Here is a 20,449-nt window from a genome sequence, read left to right as displayed (position 1 = left end):
TCTCCGCACTTGGAGAAAAAATCTTAATGAAAACACATTACGTCTTAAAATACATGTCGAGTGCCAAACTATAGATAATGTTGCCATCTAGCAACCATGCTGCCAAAGTTTTCACCAAGCTTTCTACCAGTCACATGATGTATCCATGAACCAATTTTTTCTTCAGAAAGTCTGGGAAAGCTCGGTCTACTCTTATTATTAGTCTATGCAATGAACGTAATTTTGAGCCCTCTTTCTCGGCAAATGAAGCGGACTGAAGCATGTGCAAATTTAGTTAAACACATACTTGGAGAGAAAGATACCTAGTATAGAAAATCTCCCCACTGATTTAAGCAGTAATTTCTCTTCTTGCTGACAGCTAGTTTCTGCTTTCTGGATTGAAAAACAAAAGCCTTAACTCTACTTCATACTTGCTCTGTGGTTAACACCTAGAACAATTGAGGCGGTGAGAAGCAAAGGGCCGGCCGCCTTGTTTAGAGGTCAGAGAAGTCTGACTGCGATGGAGAGGTCTCGGGTTCGAATCCCGACTCGGGCATGGATGTACATTCTCTCTCCTGTCCTTGTCCTTTCTTTGTGTGAGTGTGTTGCTGTGCTGTGACGGGTCCTTATGGCAAGTGTGTATTGTGGAAGTTGGACTTCACACCAAATTACGGTACAGTTGGAAAAGTGAAGCAGCTCACCCCGAATCGTCTGCCTAGCTTTCACAAGACAACAACAACAGAAGCAAAGGGATGTAAGTGGACTTTTTTAGAAGTTTCGAGAAAAACGCATTTGAAGTTCTGATCCTAGGTAGACTTTCATTGATTTTTTTTTTCTTCTAAATCACGCTGTATAGCAACACTTACCAGAGCTACCAGTACTATTTTACCCTACTCTCCCCTTGCAGAGGAGACGTTCCCCTACCATTTGTACCGGTTATCTGCAAATTTTCCCTTTTCTCACTTACATCCCGATGCTTCTTGTTGGGAATTCCAAATAATATTATCAATAATTCACGTTTATTTTGATATATTTGGCTTTAATTAAATCCCTATTTTCTTTTATCTTGCAAAGTCACAAATGCTAATTTCAATGTTTGTAACGTATTTCCCGATCTTACACGTGCGTGCATTACGTCATGAAATGACGAAGTCTCTTTTCCATTTGATTGGCCGCCGTTCTAACATCGGGAAATGCGCATCTCAAATGCATGTCTTGAAACCCATGCAAATGACTCTGGCTGATTATATATGTTGCTTCTGTAGCTCAGTTGCGCCCTCTCTCTCTCTCTCTCTCTTTTAAGGCGCCGTATTTTAATTTCATGGTCAGCCAAGTCGGCTGTTTGCCGTCATGCTCTCGATTAGGCATTTTATAACTGTAAACTTTATCCCACCAAAAACATTCTGTAAAAAACTAGCCAAGTCTCGATGGAGCTGTTTGTTTATCTCTAAAAAGTAATGAAATCTAAACAAAGTCATGACAAGTCGAAGGTTCCTTACTGCGATTTCTTTATTATTATAGTTAATGCTGTGTGACTTGGCCGTAAAACATTCTTTATACGTTAGTGGGTACAAGTCAATTTTGTTTACACGTTTTCCAAGTGGCAATTTTCCATCGTCAATGGGTAGCGGTTCTGGCGACAGATTGGTGCAATCGTGTCATGGAGCACCTGTTTTTGTACCCTTGTGTATACTCTTTAACGGCTAAGTCACACAACATTAACTATAACAATAAAGAAATCGCAGTAAGGAACCTTCGACTTGTCATGACTTTGTTTAGATTTCATTACTTTTTAGAGATAAACAAACAGCTCCATCGAGACTTGGCTAGTTTTTTACAGAATGTTTTTGGTGGGATTTCAAATTTGTGTGATGTTCGAGTAGACTAAAGTTAGGCTAGATTAAATTAGAAGATGTGTCCCACTACGCTGGACTTTCGCAATGACAGTCGATTTTTCGATGTACCAAGAGTAGAAGGGGGCATTACCATATGTCCAATACAGCTGAGACCAGCTGAGGGTTCTTCATTAGATACTTCAGACTTTCGATTTTTGACATCAAATGAAGCGGCCCACCAAGTTGAATATTTTTTGTAAAGGCGGTTAGCCTAGTTTTTATAGTTTTCCCTTTATGTAGTCATCAAACCCTAACTCTGTACCAAATTTCACCTCTCTGAGTTTATGGGAAGTACTAGTTCTATTTTGATGATCATGAGTGAGTGAGTGTCATAAATGCGAAACTTTGCTTTCGCTTAACTTCGGAACTAAATGACCTACAGACTTGAAATTTCGGATTTTAAGTATGTGATTATAGCTTACTGGATGACGAAAATTTCTGCGTTCTGGTCTCATCAGAAGGTTCTCAAATAGGGGCCTGAAAATGCGACGAAATGGTTCCAGTAAAGATGGTACGGCAGTGTTTGCTTCGCGCTCGACTTGGCTGGGGCACTGCCGTGCCCCTCGATCTGCGAACCTTAAGCTAAAATTACTGAAACCTCGATTGCATAAATGACTCTTCATTTTCCACATTGCAAATTTACAAATAATTGGTTTTGCGTGTTTTACTAAATTATCTATGCTTCGAGAGAACTTATTTTGGCAATTTCATATTTCATATGTAAATAGCTCGCCAAGGATATCACTGTATTATATCACCACATGGGGGAAATAAAAAGAAATAATTTCAACAACAGGTATTGTTTTCTGCAAAGAACTCCAATTACACTCTGCAGCTCAAAAGGGCACTAATTAAGTTAGTCATCGGCGCGATAATTCCATAGATAAAATCTCACCGCACAATACTTCTCACTGCCTCAAATGTAAGATATGCAAATGAAACTTGAGCTTTTTCTGTATTCCTTCACATGTTCTTTGTTGTTGCATTTGTCTTACGACCAAACGGCACGACCTTGAGGGTCACGGATTTGGACAAAATCCTAGATATAGGTCAATTCCCACTAGGTATGAGCTCAGGTAAAGCGGTTTGACTGCATAGGCCGTAGTTCGGCTGCAGCGGGGGTCCAAAGTTGATAATTTGTACCCAGAAATGCAGTGGAGTTACCATTAAAATTACCATTTTTTATCGCTTTTTCTACTATTGTACTGCAGTATGAGCCGTTTGCATGCTTAACTTTAAATTAATTACTTTGAATACTAATTTTTAATAAACAGTTCTCAAATTCAAATTGGCAACTACTTTTAATTTCACTAACTTGAATACCAAAATAACAGAGTTACGGGATATTTATCGTTTGCAAATGGAACTAATTGATTTCGTTTTATATTAATCGTCTGCTAGTGAAAAGTATTTATCGTTTGCTGATAAAAACATTTACTTGAACTGGATATTTAGCGTCTGCTATCAAAGGTATCCCACATTGATAAGCAGAAAATGTTAGAAGAGAAAAAGCTCTGATTTATTGCGCATGACACACTAAAGTACAAAAATTCAAGATCCTTTCGACTTTTCAAATAACTTATATTATGCTCATAAATAAATCCGTGTTCTCCCTTATAATCAATTTACTAACAAAAGATGCCAAAGGTGTTGGGAGATCGAACATAAGTGTCGAATTTTGAAATTCCAATGGAAACGCCATTGCATTTCTGGGGCCGAGCTTGCAAATTTAGACCGTCGTTGCAAAGAAACTAGGGCCTATGCAGTCAAACCGCTTTACCTGCACTCAGTGGCGTAGCTAGACCCGACTTTCGGGGGGGTTACTTCTATATATATATATATATATATATATATATATATATATATATATATATATATATATATATATATATATATATATATATATATATATATATATATATATATATATATATATATATATATATATATATATAAATATATATATATATATATATAATATATATATATATATATATATATATATATATATATAACATATATATATATATATAAATATATATATATATATATATATATATATATATATATAACATATATATATATATAACATATATATACATATATATATATATATATAAATATATATATACATATATATATATATATAAATATATATATATAAATATATATATATATATATATATATATATAAATATATATATACATATATATATATATGTATAATCGCTTGGAATTTTTTCCTTTTCTTCTTTTTTTTTCTTTCACTTCTCTCTTCTTTTTCACTTTTTTTTTGAGACTAACTTTTCGGGGGGGGGGGGTTTGTCCCCAAAAACCCCCCCTTAGCTACGCCCCTGCCTGCACTCATATTTAGTGGGAATGGACCTATAGCTAGAATTTTGTCCAAATCCGCGACCCTCATAGTCGTGCCGTTTGGTCGTTAGTTTTCTTGCTATAGCGCTTCAAACTCCAGGGTATTTATAAATAACGCTCCATTTTCTGCTTCAAAAAAGAAAAACAAAAACATGCATATTCTCTTTTATCTTAACATCATCTTACATTTATTAGATACTATTTAAATGAATAAATAAAACTAGCTTAAAATTGAATAGCAACAATTCAATCATAAAAATGCGCATTAATAATAATATTTTTCCTACTCTTTGTAGACTCTACCAGTGTTTCTCTTTTCCTTTATTCTTGTTTGCTTTCTCGGCTTTTTATCGATGAAAAAAAGTCAATAAAATTTTATGAACGTACGAAACGGACGAATTCGTCAAACAGAATTTGATATTAAAAGATTCCTTCTTCCCTAATTTTAGATTTAATCCGCTCAGGACATAAAGACATAAGAAATAAATCGATGGACTTTTATTCTTTTTCATCTCGAGTTTAATTTCGTTTTCCCTTTTCTTTGATATTAAATTTATTTAATGATCCCGATGCGAGTGTAGGAATGCGTTTCACAAGATGATCTCAGGCACTTTAAAGGTAAATCGTATTTGTGTGGGAATACAATTATGAGTGTAATATATTATTTTCCGACGTAAATTGCCTTTTCCAGAACAATGTAAAAAAAAGGAAATTAATTTGAATTTTGACATCTTGAATTCAAATTATGTTTTTCGCAATCACGAGTGTGTGTATGTAGGCGTGTGTGTTTGTGTGTTGGGGGTATGTGTGCTTGTGAGTAGGGGGTATGTGTATGTGTGTGCAGGCATTTGGTTTGTGTCTGTTGTGTTTATGCGTGTGTGTATGTTTTTGTGTGTGTATGTGTGTTTGTGTGTGTGTATATGTGTTTGTTTGTGTGTATGTGTTTGTGTGTTTGTGTGTGTATATGTGTTTGTTTGTGTGTATGTGTTTGTGTGTGTGTGTGTGTGTGTTCGTGTTTGTGTGTGTGTGTGTTCGTGTGTATGTGTGTTCGTGTGTGTGTGTAGTTGTGTATGTATGCGCGTGCGTGTAGGACATGGATGCAACCTGGAGACGGCTTTCGCTATAGGAGCAGCATCGTGAGGAGCCGGTCGACGGTGGTGCTGCAGAGGGTGGCGGTGGGAAAATAAAATGATAGGAACGTCAAAAACAGTCAAATGAGAACAATAAGCTCGTGATTGCTCAATAATAGCAGAGGATGTGTTTTTCCACTCTTGGTTGATAAATGGACATTTCTAGAAAGAAATATGTTCAATATCATCATAAAAATTATTTCAATTAACTTGTGTTCAGAACAATATGTATTTTTAAAATATATATGGAGTGTTCCGTTTTAACCTGCAATGCCTTTATTTTTGTAACCGCTAGTCCTAGATGCATACTTCCAATTGCAAAAATGTCCAAAATCAGATGCAGGGTTCAGGTATCGAAAGTTTGAAGCAAAAATAAAAATGAGCCAAAAATACAAAATTTTACTTTTTATACGGGGCCTAGGTCTCCTAACTTATATTCAGGGAAATAATCTCTATTGAAAAATAATTTCAACACAAAAAAGTTGACACTAGTACGACTAATATTCACCGAGATATGAAACGAAGCGTTTCGTGACTTACACCACTTTACACTCGCCGTCAATAACACCTTTCGGGGGATATAGCAGTTGACAAGGGTTTAATATATGTGTTATATGTGTGCATAGAGTGTAATTTTTCAAATTGATTGAGATTTTGTAGTCATTGTTTTTGAGTATCATAACATAACATTTGCATTTGTTTTTGAATAGCAATGAAAAAAAAATTGGTTTTTTTTTTTTTTTTTGGAGCAATCACGATTGTTTATTGTTCTCATTTGACCGTTTTTGGTGTCCGTGCCTTTTTCAACTTGGACCAGAAGCCTTTGCAGCACCACCGCCCACCGTCCTCTGCTGGCGGCGCGGCGCGGCTGCTCCGGTTTTGAGCTATCCGCTTCTCCTGGTTGGAGGCGTCCATGTCCTACACACACGCACGTTCACACACATACACTCACACACATCACACACATACACTCACACACGCCTACGTGCATACACACAGGTCTACGCACACACACAACTATGCACAAGTAACCGCCCAGGAGGAGAGGCAGACTTGGGGGGGGGACAGGAGCCGTTTCTAGAAACAATAACTCCAATGAGTAGGGTCCTGTCTCAGTTCGTGATTGCGAAAAACATAATTTGAATTCAAAATTTCTGAAATTCAAATTAATTCTATTTTATTTATTTTTTTTTTACTTCGATAACCTGTCATTCTTCTGAAGGAGCGATAAGTTCCAATCTCATCTTATATATGATCCCTTAAAACTTTGAACACGAATATCTCCATAAATTTTGGTCGCACAAATGTCAAATTTTTTGTGTTAGTAATATCTTTCAATGGCGATTAGTTCCCTAAACATAAGTTAGGGGACCTAGGGCCCGTATAAAAATTTAAATTTAGTACTTTTGACTCATTTTTATTTTTGCTTCAAACTTTCGATACCTTAACCCTGCATCTGATTTTGGACTTCTTGTATTTTTAATTGACTAAAATCAGTGATTCCCAACCTATGGCCAGTGGACCACATGCGATCCGCGAAGCTGACTCGTGTGGCCCGTTTGTTTTATTCAATGTTACTAATCGAAAAATACGATTAGTCACGATTTCACTCATTTAGGGAAAACAAATGATCCGAAATTGGATTCTGGGAAATAGATGCAATTAATAAAATAAGCAACCAGTAATTGATAATAACGATTGATTTGCAATTTTCTTTCCTACCATATTTTCTTTCCCATGTAATTTGGAAAGCTTTCAAATGTTTTGAAATTTTATGTGCGCTCCGTCGCACAAGAATCACTGACTAAATCAATTTTAATATTAATTATAAGAGGTACTAAAATAAAACTTCTAACATCGAAACAAATATGGATAACAAAATTATTCAGGATGATGGATGAAGTCTTGCTCTAATGAAGAAATGTTTCATTGATTTAAAAAAAAATCAGATTTATGCTTTTTTTTTTTTGAGCAATCACGATTGCTTATTGTTCTCATTTGACTGTTTTGATGTCCTATCTTTTTATTTTCCCACCGCCACCCTCCGCAGCATCACCGTCGACCGAGTCCTCACGATGCTGCTCCTTTAGCGAAAGCCGTCTCCAGGTTGCATCCATGTCCTACACACACGCGCATACATACACAACTACACACACACGCACGCACACACACACACAAATACACACACACATACACACAACTACCCACACATTCATGCCTGCACACAGACACAAACACATATGCCTACGCACACATTCACATACCCCCCCCCCACACACACATTCATACATACAACTGCCCACACACTTATGCCAGCACACAGACACAAACACACATGCCTACACACACATGCCCCCTACACACAAACACACAGCCCCCCCACACACAAACACACATGCCTACATACACACACTCGTGATTGCGAAAAACATAATTTGAATGCAAAATGTCAAGTAGTACACAAAGTGGTGTAGGTGATTCTAACTTCAGAAACCACAAATTGCGCCTTGGAGAAAAATAAAGAAAGTCGGTACGTTCTTTTACCAGTGGAGATTTGTCAAAGACGAAGTGTTAGCTCACTAGCCTCCAATATTGATGCATTGCAATAAATAATAATCGATACGATATCATCAGTAACAACAGATACGTTATAACTGTTACCTGGTGACAGGGATGTGGCAAAGTATGCTGCTCAAAATGCCAATATGGAATGGTAACAGTGAAGAGAAGAGGAAAAGGTTGTGGCGCGAAAATGAGTTGGAACGTCGGATTTGTGACCGGAGGGTTGATCTTCGATCCTACTTGGATCGAAAATCTACCGTCTTCATTAATGGTGACGGGTGGACGTTGAATATGCTCGTGGTCACGAAGTCCTCCAAGTGAAACGATACCTCTGAGGGTGCCAATCCAGGAGTTTTTCGGCTTCTGGTAAGGTTTCAAGCTAACGAAATGTTGAAAGAAGGTGCTACCATCTATTGGGCGCTGTCTAAGGCTGGAGGGAGCAAGTCCAATCATTGGCTTAGCAAAAGTTGACGCAAAGACCCCAAGTCACTTGACTCAACAACGACGAATGGTCGGCACGTTTAGCGTGAAACAAGCAAAAGAAACCTGATTTCTTCCAATGCTTTGCTTTAAAATATATCACGTGACTTGGGTTCTTGGTTTCATGAATGAAAGTCTTCACTGCCTCCATTTTATCTCTTCTCAATGGTCTAAACCAATATGTGAGTTACATCAGGGCTGTCCAACTGCAAAGAGCCCACGGGCCAGAATTCCGGTCATTGATCACCTGGCGGGCCGCAGTTCGAAAAAGTTGAACAATAACCGCTTACACAATAACAATTAATAGTTGAATTATTAATTACAAAACAATGAAACAGAAGGATTATAAAGCAATTTGCTCACATTTTAATAGGAAAACTCTCTTTCCTCCCAGTCTCCCCCTGCCAACGCGAGGAAATACTATTTCTGGAATTTCTTTGAACACCAGCGTGCCGGTTAGGACTGCTTGACCTTGACCTGTAGATGTCCTGTACCTTTTTCTCCCAATATATCGAATTCAGTAAAAGAGCGATCAAGAGGAAATTTCGGGGACCCCGGCTTGACCAAGAATGGTAGTTTCGAATGCTTCTAGATGCCATAACATGTCGAAAAAAGAAATATGCTGAATAAGAAGTTGGCGGGCCGCCTGTTAGACAGCCCTGAGTTACATCATATGAGGCAGTGAGAAGCAAAGGGATGTAAGTGGCAAAATTAAAAATTTGGAGATAACCAGTACTCATGGTAGGTGAACCTCTCCTCTGTCTTGGGGCAAGGGATTGTACTAGTAGCCCTGGTAGTTGCTGCTATACATCATGATTTACAAAAAAAAATCAATGAAAGCCTTCCTAGGACGTTATCTTTAAACGCGTTTAACTCAAAACTTGAAAATGTCCACTTACATCCCTTTGCTTTTCACTGCCTCATATGAGTACTGGATCGTAGGGACTCGGTTTCGATTCCTCTCATTAAAAACACTGGGACCGTGGTAGCCCGATCGGTAGAGTGTCGGATTCGGGGACGGAGGGTCCTGAGTTCGAACCTCGATGGTCGAAGACCCACCGTCGTCATTAAAGGGGACCGGGCGACGTTAAATATGCTCGTGGTCTCAATATCCTCCAAGTGAAACGATACCTCTGGGGGTGCTAGCACCAGGTAGCTATTAGCTCCTGGACTAGTTCTAAATTCTCATTATCTGTTCGATCCGGTGATGGTTCTGCCATCTATCGGTATATAAAATAATGGAGGCAAGGCACTTAGTATGCAGTCCTCGACATAAATACAGTTGTAGTCAGTTGTGACTCTGAATAGGAATAGGAACTCAAAACTTGAAAATGTCCACTTACATCCCTTTGCTTCTCACTGCCTCATATGAGTACTGGATCGTAGGGACTCGTTTTCGATTCCTCACATTAAAAACACTGCGCTTTATGGCGTCTAATGAAATGAAATGAAATGAAAATGAGTTGGGACTTCGAACGTGCATCGCCAGTTCTTGCGCAGCTGGCGCTGCGTTGTGATTTCTGCACAAGGAACGAGTGAATTTTGGAAAAGTGATTGCGAGTATGTTGATTTGGTGAAAAAGGAATGATTGACAAAGCAAATTCTTCAACGAGGAGCCTACGATCTAGAAAGTATATTTTAAGAGGCTAGCGATCGAAGTGAAAGATCTTGTGGTGTCTTAGCGCGCCCATTGGAATTGACCAGAGAACAAGTATCTAAGTCATCCATCGTGCTTGTCATGGGATTTGCAATTTGACGCTCTCGCCCGCTTGGAATTTCGTAGAATTGTGTCGTGCCTAAAAGGAATGTAAAAAGGTGATGATTCGTGTTGGTTCTTTTACGGCGATTGAACTCTGCGTGAGATATTTCTTCTGTTGTTATTATAGTTCTTCGATTATTGTCTGTTAAGGGAACTTTAGATGACTTCAGTGGGGAGTTTTAACACTAGACGTTAAATCCCGGTTATCACAAATTTGCCATTTCAACAGCGCTTGCGCGCGGACTTAGCTTTTTGGGCTTTCTGTTTTAAGATTTCTTGTTGCTTGATTATATTTAGGCTGAGCGAGAGTCCCACCAAATTAATGAATGCGATTAGAATATTTTCACAGCAATTTCGTGATATAATATATGAAACTACGGATATGAATAACTGATAATCTTAAGAGAAAAATGACACTTCAATATTTATTAGTTTGGAAATAATAATTTAATGTAAATGTAAAACACGTTGTGTACTTCAAAAATAATTGGAATATTAGCACAGAAATCCGTCTTTTGCGGATATTTTACGTTAGGCGTAAACAACTTAGTATTTTACATTTTTATGTAGGTTGAGGGTTCGGCTTTGTATAAGAAGTGATGCTGCAATTCTAGTACGCTCTTCTGAGGTTAAAAATTTATTTCTGAAAAATGACAGACAAATCAGACACCGAATCCATTAATAATTAAGACGTAAAATTCAATCTTTACCGAGGCCTAAAAACTACATCAGAGAGAACTTTGTGATTTCTAATTTTTATCTGTTGCTATGTCATATTTATTACCAAATTTAAAATGTTTGTAATTAATTTTTGCAAGATTTTTGAAATCAGCTAAGTCCGCGCGCAAGCGTAGTTGAAATGGCAAATTTGTGATAACCGGGATTTAACGTCGAGTAGTTTTAACTGGTATACTACTGTGTTATTTTAATGTTTTTAATGTATGTGATGAATGGTTAGTATTTTAATAGGTTTCAATGTCAGCATTTGTCCGATTTGATTTAAGAGTGAGAATTGATTTAGGGTTTTTGTTCAATGTGTATTCATATATTCCGGTGTTAAATTCGTGTTTCTTTAAAGAATTTGTATTAACGTAAAATAGGGGGATTTTGCTTTTGATATACTTGAATAGCGAATGAAGTTTTAAACTGTTGTACAAAATGTTTTATTGGATGTTAAATTGCGTTACCACAAACATTTAACCACGCCACCTCATAGAAATGAAGCTGATTATTTCCATAAGAATTTTGTAATTGATCTGGGCTATTTTTCTGGATACGGGATGTTTCCCGCACTATGCATTAAACAGTAGAAAAGTGGGGGGGGGGGGGGGGTAAACAATTTCTAGTGAGCCTTGATTTTAACAACTATGGCGTATCTAAATAAGGCGATTTGTGTTCACATTAGGAATGCGGTGACCGAACCTCCACCTCCTAAAATTAAATTCCGACTACACGAGTTCCCTGAACAAATTTGAGAACATTACACAGGTAGAAGTATAATCACGTTGTAGTAAACATTATGCGAGAGAAGAATCAAAATAAATAAATCAAAATTAAACAAAATGAACTAAAAAGTTAAAAATAATCTTTGGATAACAAGTATATAAAGTAATTGACCAAACACTTAATTTTACTGTAATAGAAAAAAAGCGTGGGGTGCTGCTTATTACATTTTTACATGGATAACAAGTGGAAGAAATTTAAGACAACTGATAAGAAGCCCCCCACGCTTTTTTTCTGTTACAGTAAAATTAAGTGTTTGGTCAATACCTGTCACCCAAAGATTATTTTTAACTTTTTAGTTCATTTTGCTACGAAAGCGTGTTTTTTTTAGTTTTATTAAACTATTAATTTATTTTTTTTAATTTTTAGTTCATTTTGCTAAAAAAGCGTGTTTTTTTAGTTATTTAAACTATTTTCATAATGGAATGTATCTCAGTATTCTATTGCATTATTTGCATCAGACATTTTGAATGCTTTCTGGTAAATTCATGTGCAAACATTGTTACACTGTTTGTACTGATTTGTACGTTGTAAGTCATTCTAATAAGCCACTGGCTATTTGTCCAAAGGAAAGTTTTATCACAAACATACCCACAAACATACAAGTTAAGCTAATAAAAGCGTGTTAATTAGAATAAACTAATAACTTATCGTTAATAAATTAATTTGATTATGAAATATTGCATTGTCATCGGGTTTAAGGTTGCATTCCAAATTTTAAGAGAATCCGATCACAAACAGTGGGCGAAAATTGAGTTGCAAGACTATAAATTCAATTTCGGTGCAGACGGGATTAGAACGCACGTCCAATGATTCCGGGGATGGACGTCAGCGAAGACCCGCGCCTTAGACCGCTCGGCTACGAACGCTCATAAAGTGGTGGAATGTACTAACAGTAATAAGCCACTAGCTATTAGTCCAAAGGAGAGTTACTCACAAACATACAAGTGAAGCTAATAGAAGCGTGTTAAAAAAATCCATCATCGAGCCATTGGTATTCATTTGGATTTCGACGTGTTGAATTCAAATTATGTTTTTCTCAATCGCGAATTGCGATAGGAACCTACTCATTGGATGCCTTGCTTCTACAAATGGAAAGGAATGGAAATGGAGAAGAAATTCGCACCCATCATATTACGACTGGTTATTCTCTAGATTAGGTAATACGAAGCAAACCCATAAAAAAAAATAAGAAGAAGAATTAGGATACGGTTATAAAGATATAGATATTGTGACCAATTCGAACCAGCGCACTTTCATAAATATTATATTTATTGCGTATAATGTTTTTATTTTTAATCAACCTTAAAAAATGGGAATTAGTAATCAAGAAATATTGTATTAAGAGGAAGTTTTGCTATTAAAGTTACCTGTACAGGTATTTTTCGTTAAAAAACGTGATTTTACACGAAAAGAAAATTGTTTAGTGTAAAATCTGCTTGAGTCGCATTAACGCAGACGATTTGCAACCATGGCAACGAAAATTAGTCTCTAAATAAATATTAAAAACAACGTGCTAGACTTTTTCTCGTCGTCATTCAAAATCATAGGAACATCAAAAATTACCAGATGAGCTAAATAAGCATATAGTCATTACTCGAAAATAATTGTAATAATCTAAAATATGTTGTAAGCACATCTTTAATAATGCAAGAATTTAGAAATCCCCTGTATATCATATGAAACAGCATATCTGAAATGTAAACTTTGTAAAACACTAGTTGAATTTTCAAAAAAAAAAAAAAAAAATCATCCAAATGAATTTCGATACGAATAAAAACGATAAGGCCTGCGAATGAAAGGCCTCCATAATGAATATTTGCATCTAAGAAGATTTTATTAGTTGGGTTTCTGACTAAAATTCTTCCTGAAGTAGTAGAACCAATCTTTGGTAGAACGTCGTGTGTGAGTTTTACTCATGAAATCCTGACTTAGGTTTGCACTTTAATTACAAAGACATTCCCAACAAACGCATAAACAAACATTGTGGTAAATATTAATGTCACAATTTTCATCGAACTGTGTGGACATGGTACGGATTAAAAATCGTAATTCCTTATCCGTCATTGTGATCTAACACAACATCGTAGGGTATCTTAATAGGGCGATAGGATTCGATATCTGTTTTTGTTTATCTATTTGGCGCGAAAATAGAGGAGGTAGGGAAAGTACAGTTGGTAATAAGTTATGCAATTTAATTTTATGGCTTTAAAATAATTCTCGCTTGATAAGTGGGTTTCGTATTAAATAACACGAGTAGTAATAAAATTTAAGATCCATTTTTACTTCCTTTTATATAGTAAATATAGTACAGAAAACTTCCGATTATCGGCGGTCGGATTATCCACGTTTCGGGTTATCCGTGGATCTTTTCGCATTTTTTTCCCCTTCAACGGTGGTGAATTATGATTACGTTATTGTTTATTTTTAGCCCTTACCATGAGTTCTCTTGTGACGTCTGTATGTACGTATGCCTGCACGCAGTAGAAGGTTGAAATTTTGTATGTAGACTCTGAGTGGGGTAAAGTTGCGCACCTCCCTTTTTGGTTGCATCCGGAAATTCTAAAATTGGGTCTTTTGGGACAAATCGGTGTCAATTTCACTGCTATCAGAAGTGATGTTATAATTTGGCGACCATTTGCTGATACATCGCCACGCTTTATGTCGTCAAGTATTTATTGACAACGTTTTGTCACCAACTTGGCGATATATCGCTTAGTTGACGTCAGATGTAGCGAAAAAAGGATTTTTTGAACCTGATTTCAATTTAGCGCTGTTAGCGATAGTTGACGAGATAGCCATTCAATCATGTTCAAATTGTCGACACTTTGAAAATGAGTCTCGAACACATTGCATCAATTTTTTGCATCAATTCGTGACAAACTAAGATTATGATTATTTGAACTGTTTTCTTGCACACTCTATGGGCTTGTTATACTGTATTTTTGTTTATTACAAACGTTCAATCAAGATTTTATACAATTTTAGATCACATATACTAATAAAATCATCATTTCTGTTTACGTTTGAAAGTAAAATTCTCTACATCTACCATTTCTTTATGTGTACTGAAATGTCTCGAAAGATATTCGTTCATGGCGAATATATAGTTTCCAGTGCTCGTGTATATGTACTCGCACCCATACGTTTTACTTATTAAAAATATTCATTTGACGTAAACAATTTTTTTATCAGTAATTAAAAAGGAATTGATATTGACACCTGGATAGTTTTCGTCATTGTTCGTGTATGTGTGCAGTACCGCAGTGATATAATAAGTCTACTTAGGGAAAAACTATCCTTGTCGTTCCACACAGATACAGTGGAATGAGAACTTAGTTACCCTGATCCTTTTTTCTTCATAGTAATGCGATTTTAAACTCAAGATCTATTTGTGCATACGAGTAAGTACAAGTTAGATCTTGAGTAAAAGATATAGGTGAGTTTCTTTTTTCATTTTGAGTCCATTAAAAAAATAACCTAAAGATTAAAATTATATTTGCTCCGTTTTCTGCATTTTTCTATTTTTTAATAAATCGCGATGCATTAGGAAATTAAGAATTTTTAAATGGGGTCGTTTCCAAAATTTGAAAAGTATTTTTTTCTGAAAGCGCATGCTTAAAAACTTAGGATATGTCCATTTTTTAAATAATTTAAGTTTAATATTTTTTAAAAAATACTTAAATCGGTGCGCTTTTATTGTTTACGCTTCTGCCGATGACATCACAAGTGATGAAATGCCATTCAGTGTTGCCATCCACAGAACAAAATCTTTAATTCGCATCTTTACTCACGTGTATTGGCAACGATATGGTTGATAGCAAGCGTAGAGCGCAATATTTAATTCGCTTCTTGATTATCATAACATGGAATCGCGGCAGACAGATGCGCTAAAAGTACATCATTTGTGACGTCATAAAGGCCACGCCTTGTTTGAAAAATCGGAAATTTTAAAAACTTACTTTAATCTTCTCAAGAGTTAATTTTTAATTATTTTCTCGGTCCATGTTCTTTTTTTTTTTTTTTTTTTTTTGCTTATTCTATCAATTTTAGTGACAAAAAGTGGTGCTTTTGACTGAAGGAAACAACCCCATTGCCAACTAACATAACAAATAAATGCTCCATACAGAAAAAAAAAACTTGAAAATCTTGGTATGCCTCAAATACTTCGATCTATCTTGCTCTTTTTTTTTTTTTTTTTTTTTTTGAACGCACCAACTGTTAAGTCTTCCAATCCATCTATCCAGAGTAGCAGCTACCACTCCATCCATCTGATCTTTTCTTTTATTATCCCTTTAGCGCTGTTAGAAAGAATGGAAGTGACCTTGCACCACTAAGCCTCAAACAATTCCGTAAACTGTGTAATAAGATAAGTGAATAAAATATCATAAATTGATACATTTTGGGACCAAACTTAAATACCCATGCAAAGTTCCATAAAAAAAGAACAGATTTGGTTAATAGTTTAAATAGTCAGTTAATTATTTGTATTGCATTAACAATTTTGCAATACGTTACTCACACTACTTCTTCTGAAATGCATTGTTAACATTGTAAGCCTAACACTCTAAGTATAGGCAATTAAGCTGTAAAATAAAAAGCCAGTTCTTTCGTATTACAGCTATAATTATGGTTATTATGATGATAATAGTAACCTTCATAATAATTAGTATTAGTGTTATAGTAGCCATTTTGTTGCAAAAATGTCAAACCAACGAGCCTTTGTTTAATTCTCATTGCCTCTACTGCGTTGCCTAACACAAATAGTCTGGCTGCTCGTTGATTAGTAGAATCCCATACCAAATACTGAATCGGAACTGAATGGTATTGTGTGATAAGCAAGTTAAAATACATGCTTTTTAATGGTTACCTTTTCATGCACATGCGCACACGTTCATAGTAGGTTTAAAAAATTAACATACGTCAAACAACTCCGAAACTTATGTGCCAGTGGCACGCTACCAGAAGCCGGAAAATGTTCAGATACATCAGTTTTTTTTTTCTTATTAAGGTTCATAAATTTAAAATTTAGTAAGACCGTAAAAATCACTCCTGACCTATATCATTTTCATTGTAATCTCTATATATATATAAAAATGAATGTTTGTCTGTATGTCATCCATGAACTCAAAAACTACCCGGCAGATTTGGCTGAAACTTTCACCGTTTGTTATTTTTGGTACTGGGAATGTTTATAGACCAGTTCGAAAAAAATCCGATCGATAGTTCCATTTTTATTCCAATTTAAGTCACAATCCATTGGATAAATACAAATAAAATGATCGGCTGCAGAAATTAATTCGCGTGAAAGATCTCATTGATAAGAAGTGAGCTGTTGCCATTTTTCTTAAGTTTGAACAAATCAATTCTTTCTTTATTGTTTTATGGCTTTTCATGCAACGGGGAATTTAAAACTTTTTCTATTTGATATTTTTAGCGATTGATTGATCTTGCAAACTGCGTGAGTACAAAATTTGAGTATAGTCACGGCTTCACTTGATACCTGGACCGATTATTATGAAAATTGCTATATATATGTATTTTTCCACGAAGAAGGTGCATAATATGCTCATTGAAGCCACTCGCCACCAGGTGGCACTGCAGAGTAGCAACTTCTGCCCCGTTCAACCGATTGTCATGAAAATCAGAATGATGATGTATTTTTTTGTTGGCGTAGCAACGCGCGTCGAGTACAGCTAGTACTTCATAAATAAGATAATGCGCTAAAACAAGAGATTTACTCTAACTTAATTTTTGGCACAGTTTAAAGTCTAGATTAGTGCAAAAACTAAGATTGATCAATGCGTAAAAGTAAAGCTCGTTGAATTGTTATCCAGTTATACCTTTTGGACAAAATGGTCTTACTAAGACTTGTTGAATAAACAGCTTTAGCAACATCGAAACAAAAGCTTGCCCAAAGTCAAATTTATTTTTCTGAAAACGATGTCAGTGAGAAAATTTTGGTAAACTCCCTCTTCGTCGAAAAGCAGGCGCAAATGTCTACATTTTTTTGAGCAATCACGATTGCTTATTGCTTTCATTTGACTGTTTTTGACGTTCCTATCATTTTTCCCACCGCCACCCTCCGCAGCATCACCGTCGACCGGCTCCTCACGATGCTGCACCTCTAGCGAAAACCGTCTCCAGGTTGCATCCATGTCCTACACTTACACGCATACATACACGCACCTACACACATATACATATATACACCTACACACATATACATATATACACCTACACACACCTACACACATACACAAACACATACATACACAAACAAACACACACTCACGTACACATAACTACCCACACACTCATGCCTGCACACAGACAAACACACATGCCTACACACACACACATACCCCCCACACACAAACACACACCCTTACATATACACACACACTCGTGATTGCGAAAAACATAATTTGAATTCAAGATCACAAAATTAAAATTATTTTTTTTTTAATTGAGATGTTGTTGTAATTATTGTTTTTGTTTGAATTCTCATTCTACAATCAAAACAAAAATAGGGCTGTATGCATTGTATACTATACAGTTATGTTTTTTGTAATGTTAAACTAAGGTATACGCACTAGTAGTGGCCAGTGCTTCAGTAGTGGCCACTTCAAGGTTTATATTTGAAATAAAATAATAGTTTAAAAAACTAAAAAAACACGCTTTCGTAGCAAAATGAACTAAAAAGTGAAAAATAATCTCCGGATGATAGTAGTTGACCAATCACTTAGTTTTAATGTAATACAAAAAACCGTGGGATGCTGTCTATTTGCATTTTTGCAAGGACAACAAATGGAAGAAATTCATGACAACTGATAAGAAGCCCCCCACGCTTTTTTTGTATTACATTAAAATTAAGTGATTGGTCAACTACTATTATTCAAAGATTATTTTTTACTTTTTAGTTCATTTTGCTACGAAAGCGTGTTTTTTTTAGTTTTTTAAATTATTATTTTATTTTCTTCTTTTTAGTTTAACTTGTTTTACGAAAAAATATTCATTTCATCATTGTTCAAAATCTTTTATATTCATTAAATTTGCCCAAAATAAGCGACTAAAGGTCTCGGGTGGCATTCGAAACGTGGTCTCTCGAATTCCAAAAAGAGCAACTGTGCCCCTTAAAGTGTAATAGCCGAGCTCTAAAAACATTCAATTTTGCTGATAAATTGCCTGTGGAGTAATTGTCAAATCCAGCTAATCCATCTCAGTCATCGATGTATGTGTGCGGAAATCATATCTACATTACTTTGAAAATTTGAGATGCTTTTGAATAAAAGTTTTGTTCAACAATGGTCTGATCAGCAATGAATTTCCAATTGAAGGCTCACCTAAATTTTGGCGTGAAATTAGTTAAAAACAATTATATTTCATGTTCTAATTACCTTGGAACATTGGAACAAATTTTGTCTGGTGCAGAAAAATTAAAGGTTTTTGTAGATATTTTTAAATAATTTTTGAGAGCATTTTTTAATGTATTTTTTTTAATTTTTCCTTTTTCACATTGTTGGATTTGTGCCAAAATATTGATTAAAATTGGAGGAAACTAACAATTAAAAGAGTTAATTAATTAATTTGATTATATAATATTGCATTGTTCTCGGGTCTGAGGTCGCGTGCCAAATTTCAAAAGAATCCGATCGCAGGAAGTGGGCGAAATTCGAGCTGCAAGATTCCGTTTCAAGATACATACATACATACATACAGGTGAAACCAATAAAAGCGTGTTAAAGATAGGATTCCAGGTCTCCCAATGGATTCAAAAGTGCATCAAACGTGCAGGAGGTTTTATCTCCTAAACGTTTGAATCCATTGGGAAACCTGGAATCCTATTTTTTGAAATATAAACCTTGAAGTTGCTACTACTGAACACTACAAAACACTGGCCACTACTGTTGTGTTCACCTTAGTTCTTCTAGTTTCAAACACATTTTAAATGCATACGAAAAAGTATAATTTCAATTCTAACATCATAAAATATTACTTTAGATCTTGGGAAATGATCCGATGTTATTTTTGAGGTTTTAATTGTTGAATACATTTGCATGCTTTTCCGAAGCGAAAATTGAAAATTTTTGTAAATTTTGACGTTAAAAAAATCGTAATTTATTTCATCTATAAGTGAATAATGGACATATTTTCGCTAAAATCATTCAATTTAAACGTTCATTTTAGTTTTTAGCTTGATTGTTTAAGGAGTTAATTAAAAGTAAACTGATAGTTGGAAAATTATTATTTCAATTTTAAGTAATAGTTCCTAAAAAATCGCTTCAACCTCGATTATTTTCATAAAAGATGATTTAAATTGAAAAAACTGTTTTCGTGATAACAAAACTTTGTTGAACTGCCTGGTTTTCCTTAGGAAAGCATGTTTGTAGACTTTTAACTAAATATTTCGTTTACCCAACAAGCAAAACCATCGTGATGTTATTTGTTCATAAAAACAACTGTTTTTAAAATTTTTACGAAACAATATCTAACAACTACATATTTAATCAATTACTCTTTCGCACAGTCTCGCTTAAAATTGTTTTACTGAAAAAGTAAATTTTCATTATTGTGAATAACAGTTCGCCATTTTGCATTTACAGGTGCAGGCTTGCAGCACCATTGGTTGCGGCAGTTGGTCTGACGAACTAGACGCTATTACAGCAGACGGAAGTATGTATTCAACTCTATAAAGAAAAACTTTATTATTTCTCCTACATTTTTTTTTTCGATTTATGTTTGTATTTCTCGGAGTTGACAACGTA

The 20,449-nt window shown here is 35.4% G+C and overlaps 1 protein-coding gene across 1 annotated transcript in view; it reads left to right on the top strand.

The window, feature by feature from the left end:
- LOC129225066 (tyrosine-protein phosphatase 69D-like) overlaps nt 1-20,449 on the top strand; it is a 331,748-nt gene that overhangs the window by 67,684 nt on the left and 243,615 nt on the right. Inside the window, exon 4 of the mRNA XM_054859614.1 lies at nt 20,288-20,357. Within this exon, the coding sequence (XP_054715589.1) occupies nt 20,288-20,357 (70 nt within the window). The remainder of the gene's footprint in view (nt 1-20,287; nt 20,358-20,449) is intronic.

Source organism: Uloborus diversus, chromosome 6 (assembly GCF_026930045.1).
Source record: "Uloborus diversus isolate 005 chromosome 6, Udiv.v.3.1, whole genome shotgun sequence".
Lineage (NCBI taxonomy): Eukaryota > Metazoa > Arthropoda > Arachnida > Araneae > Uloboridae > Uloborus > Uloborus diversus.
This window is presented reverse-complemented; position numbering and strand designations above follow the sequence as displayed.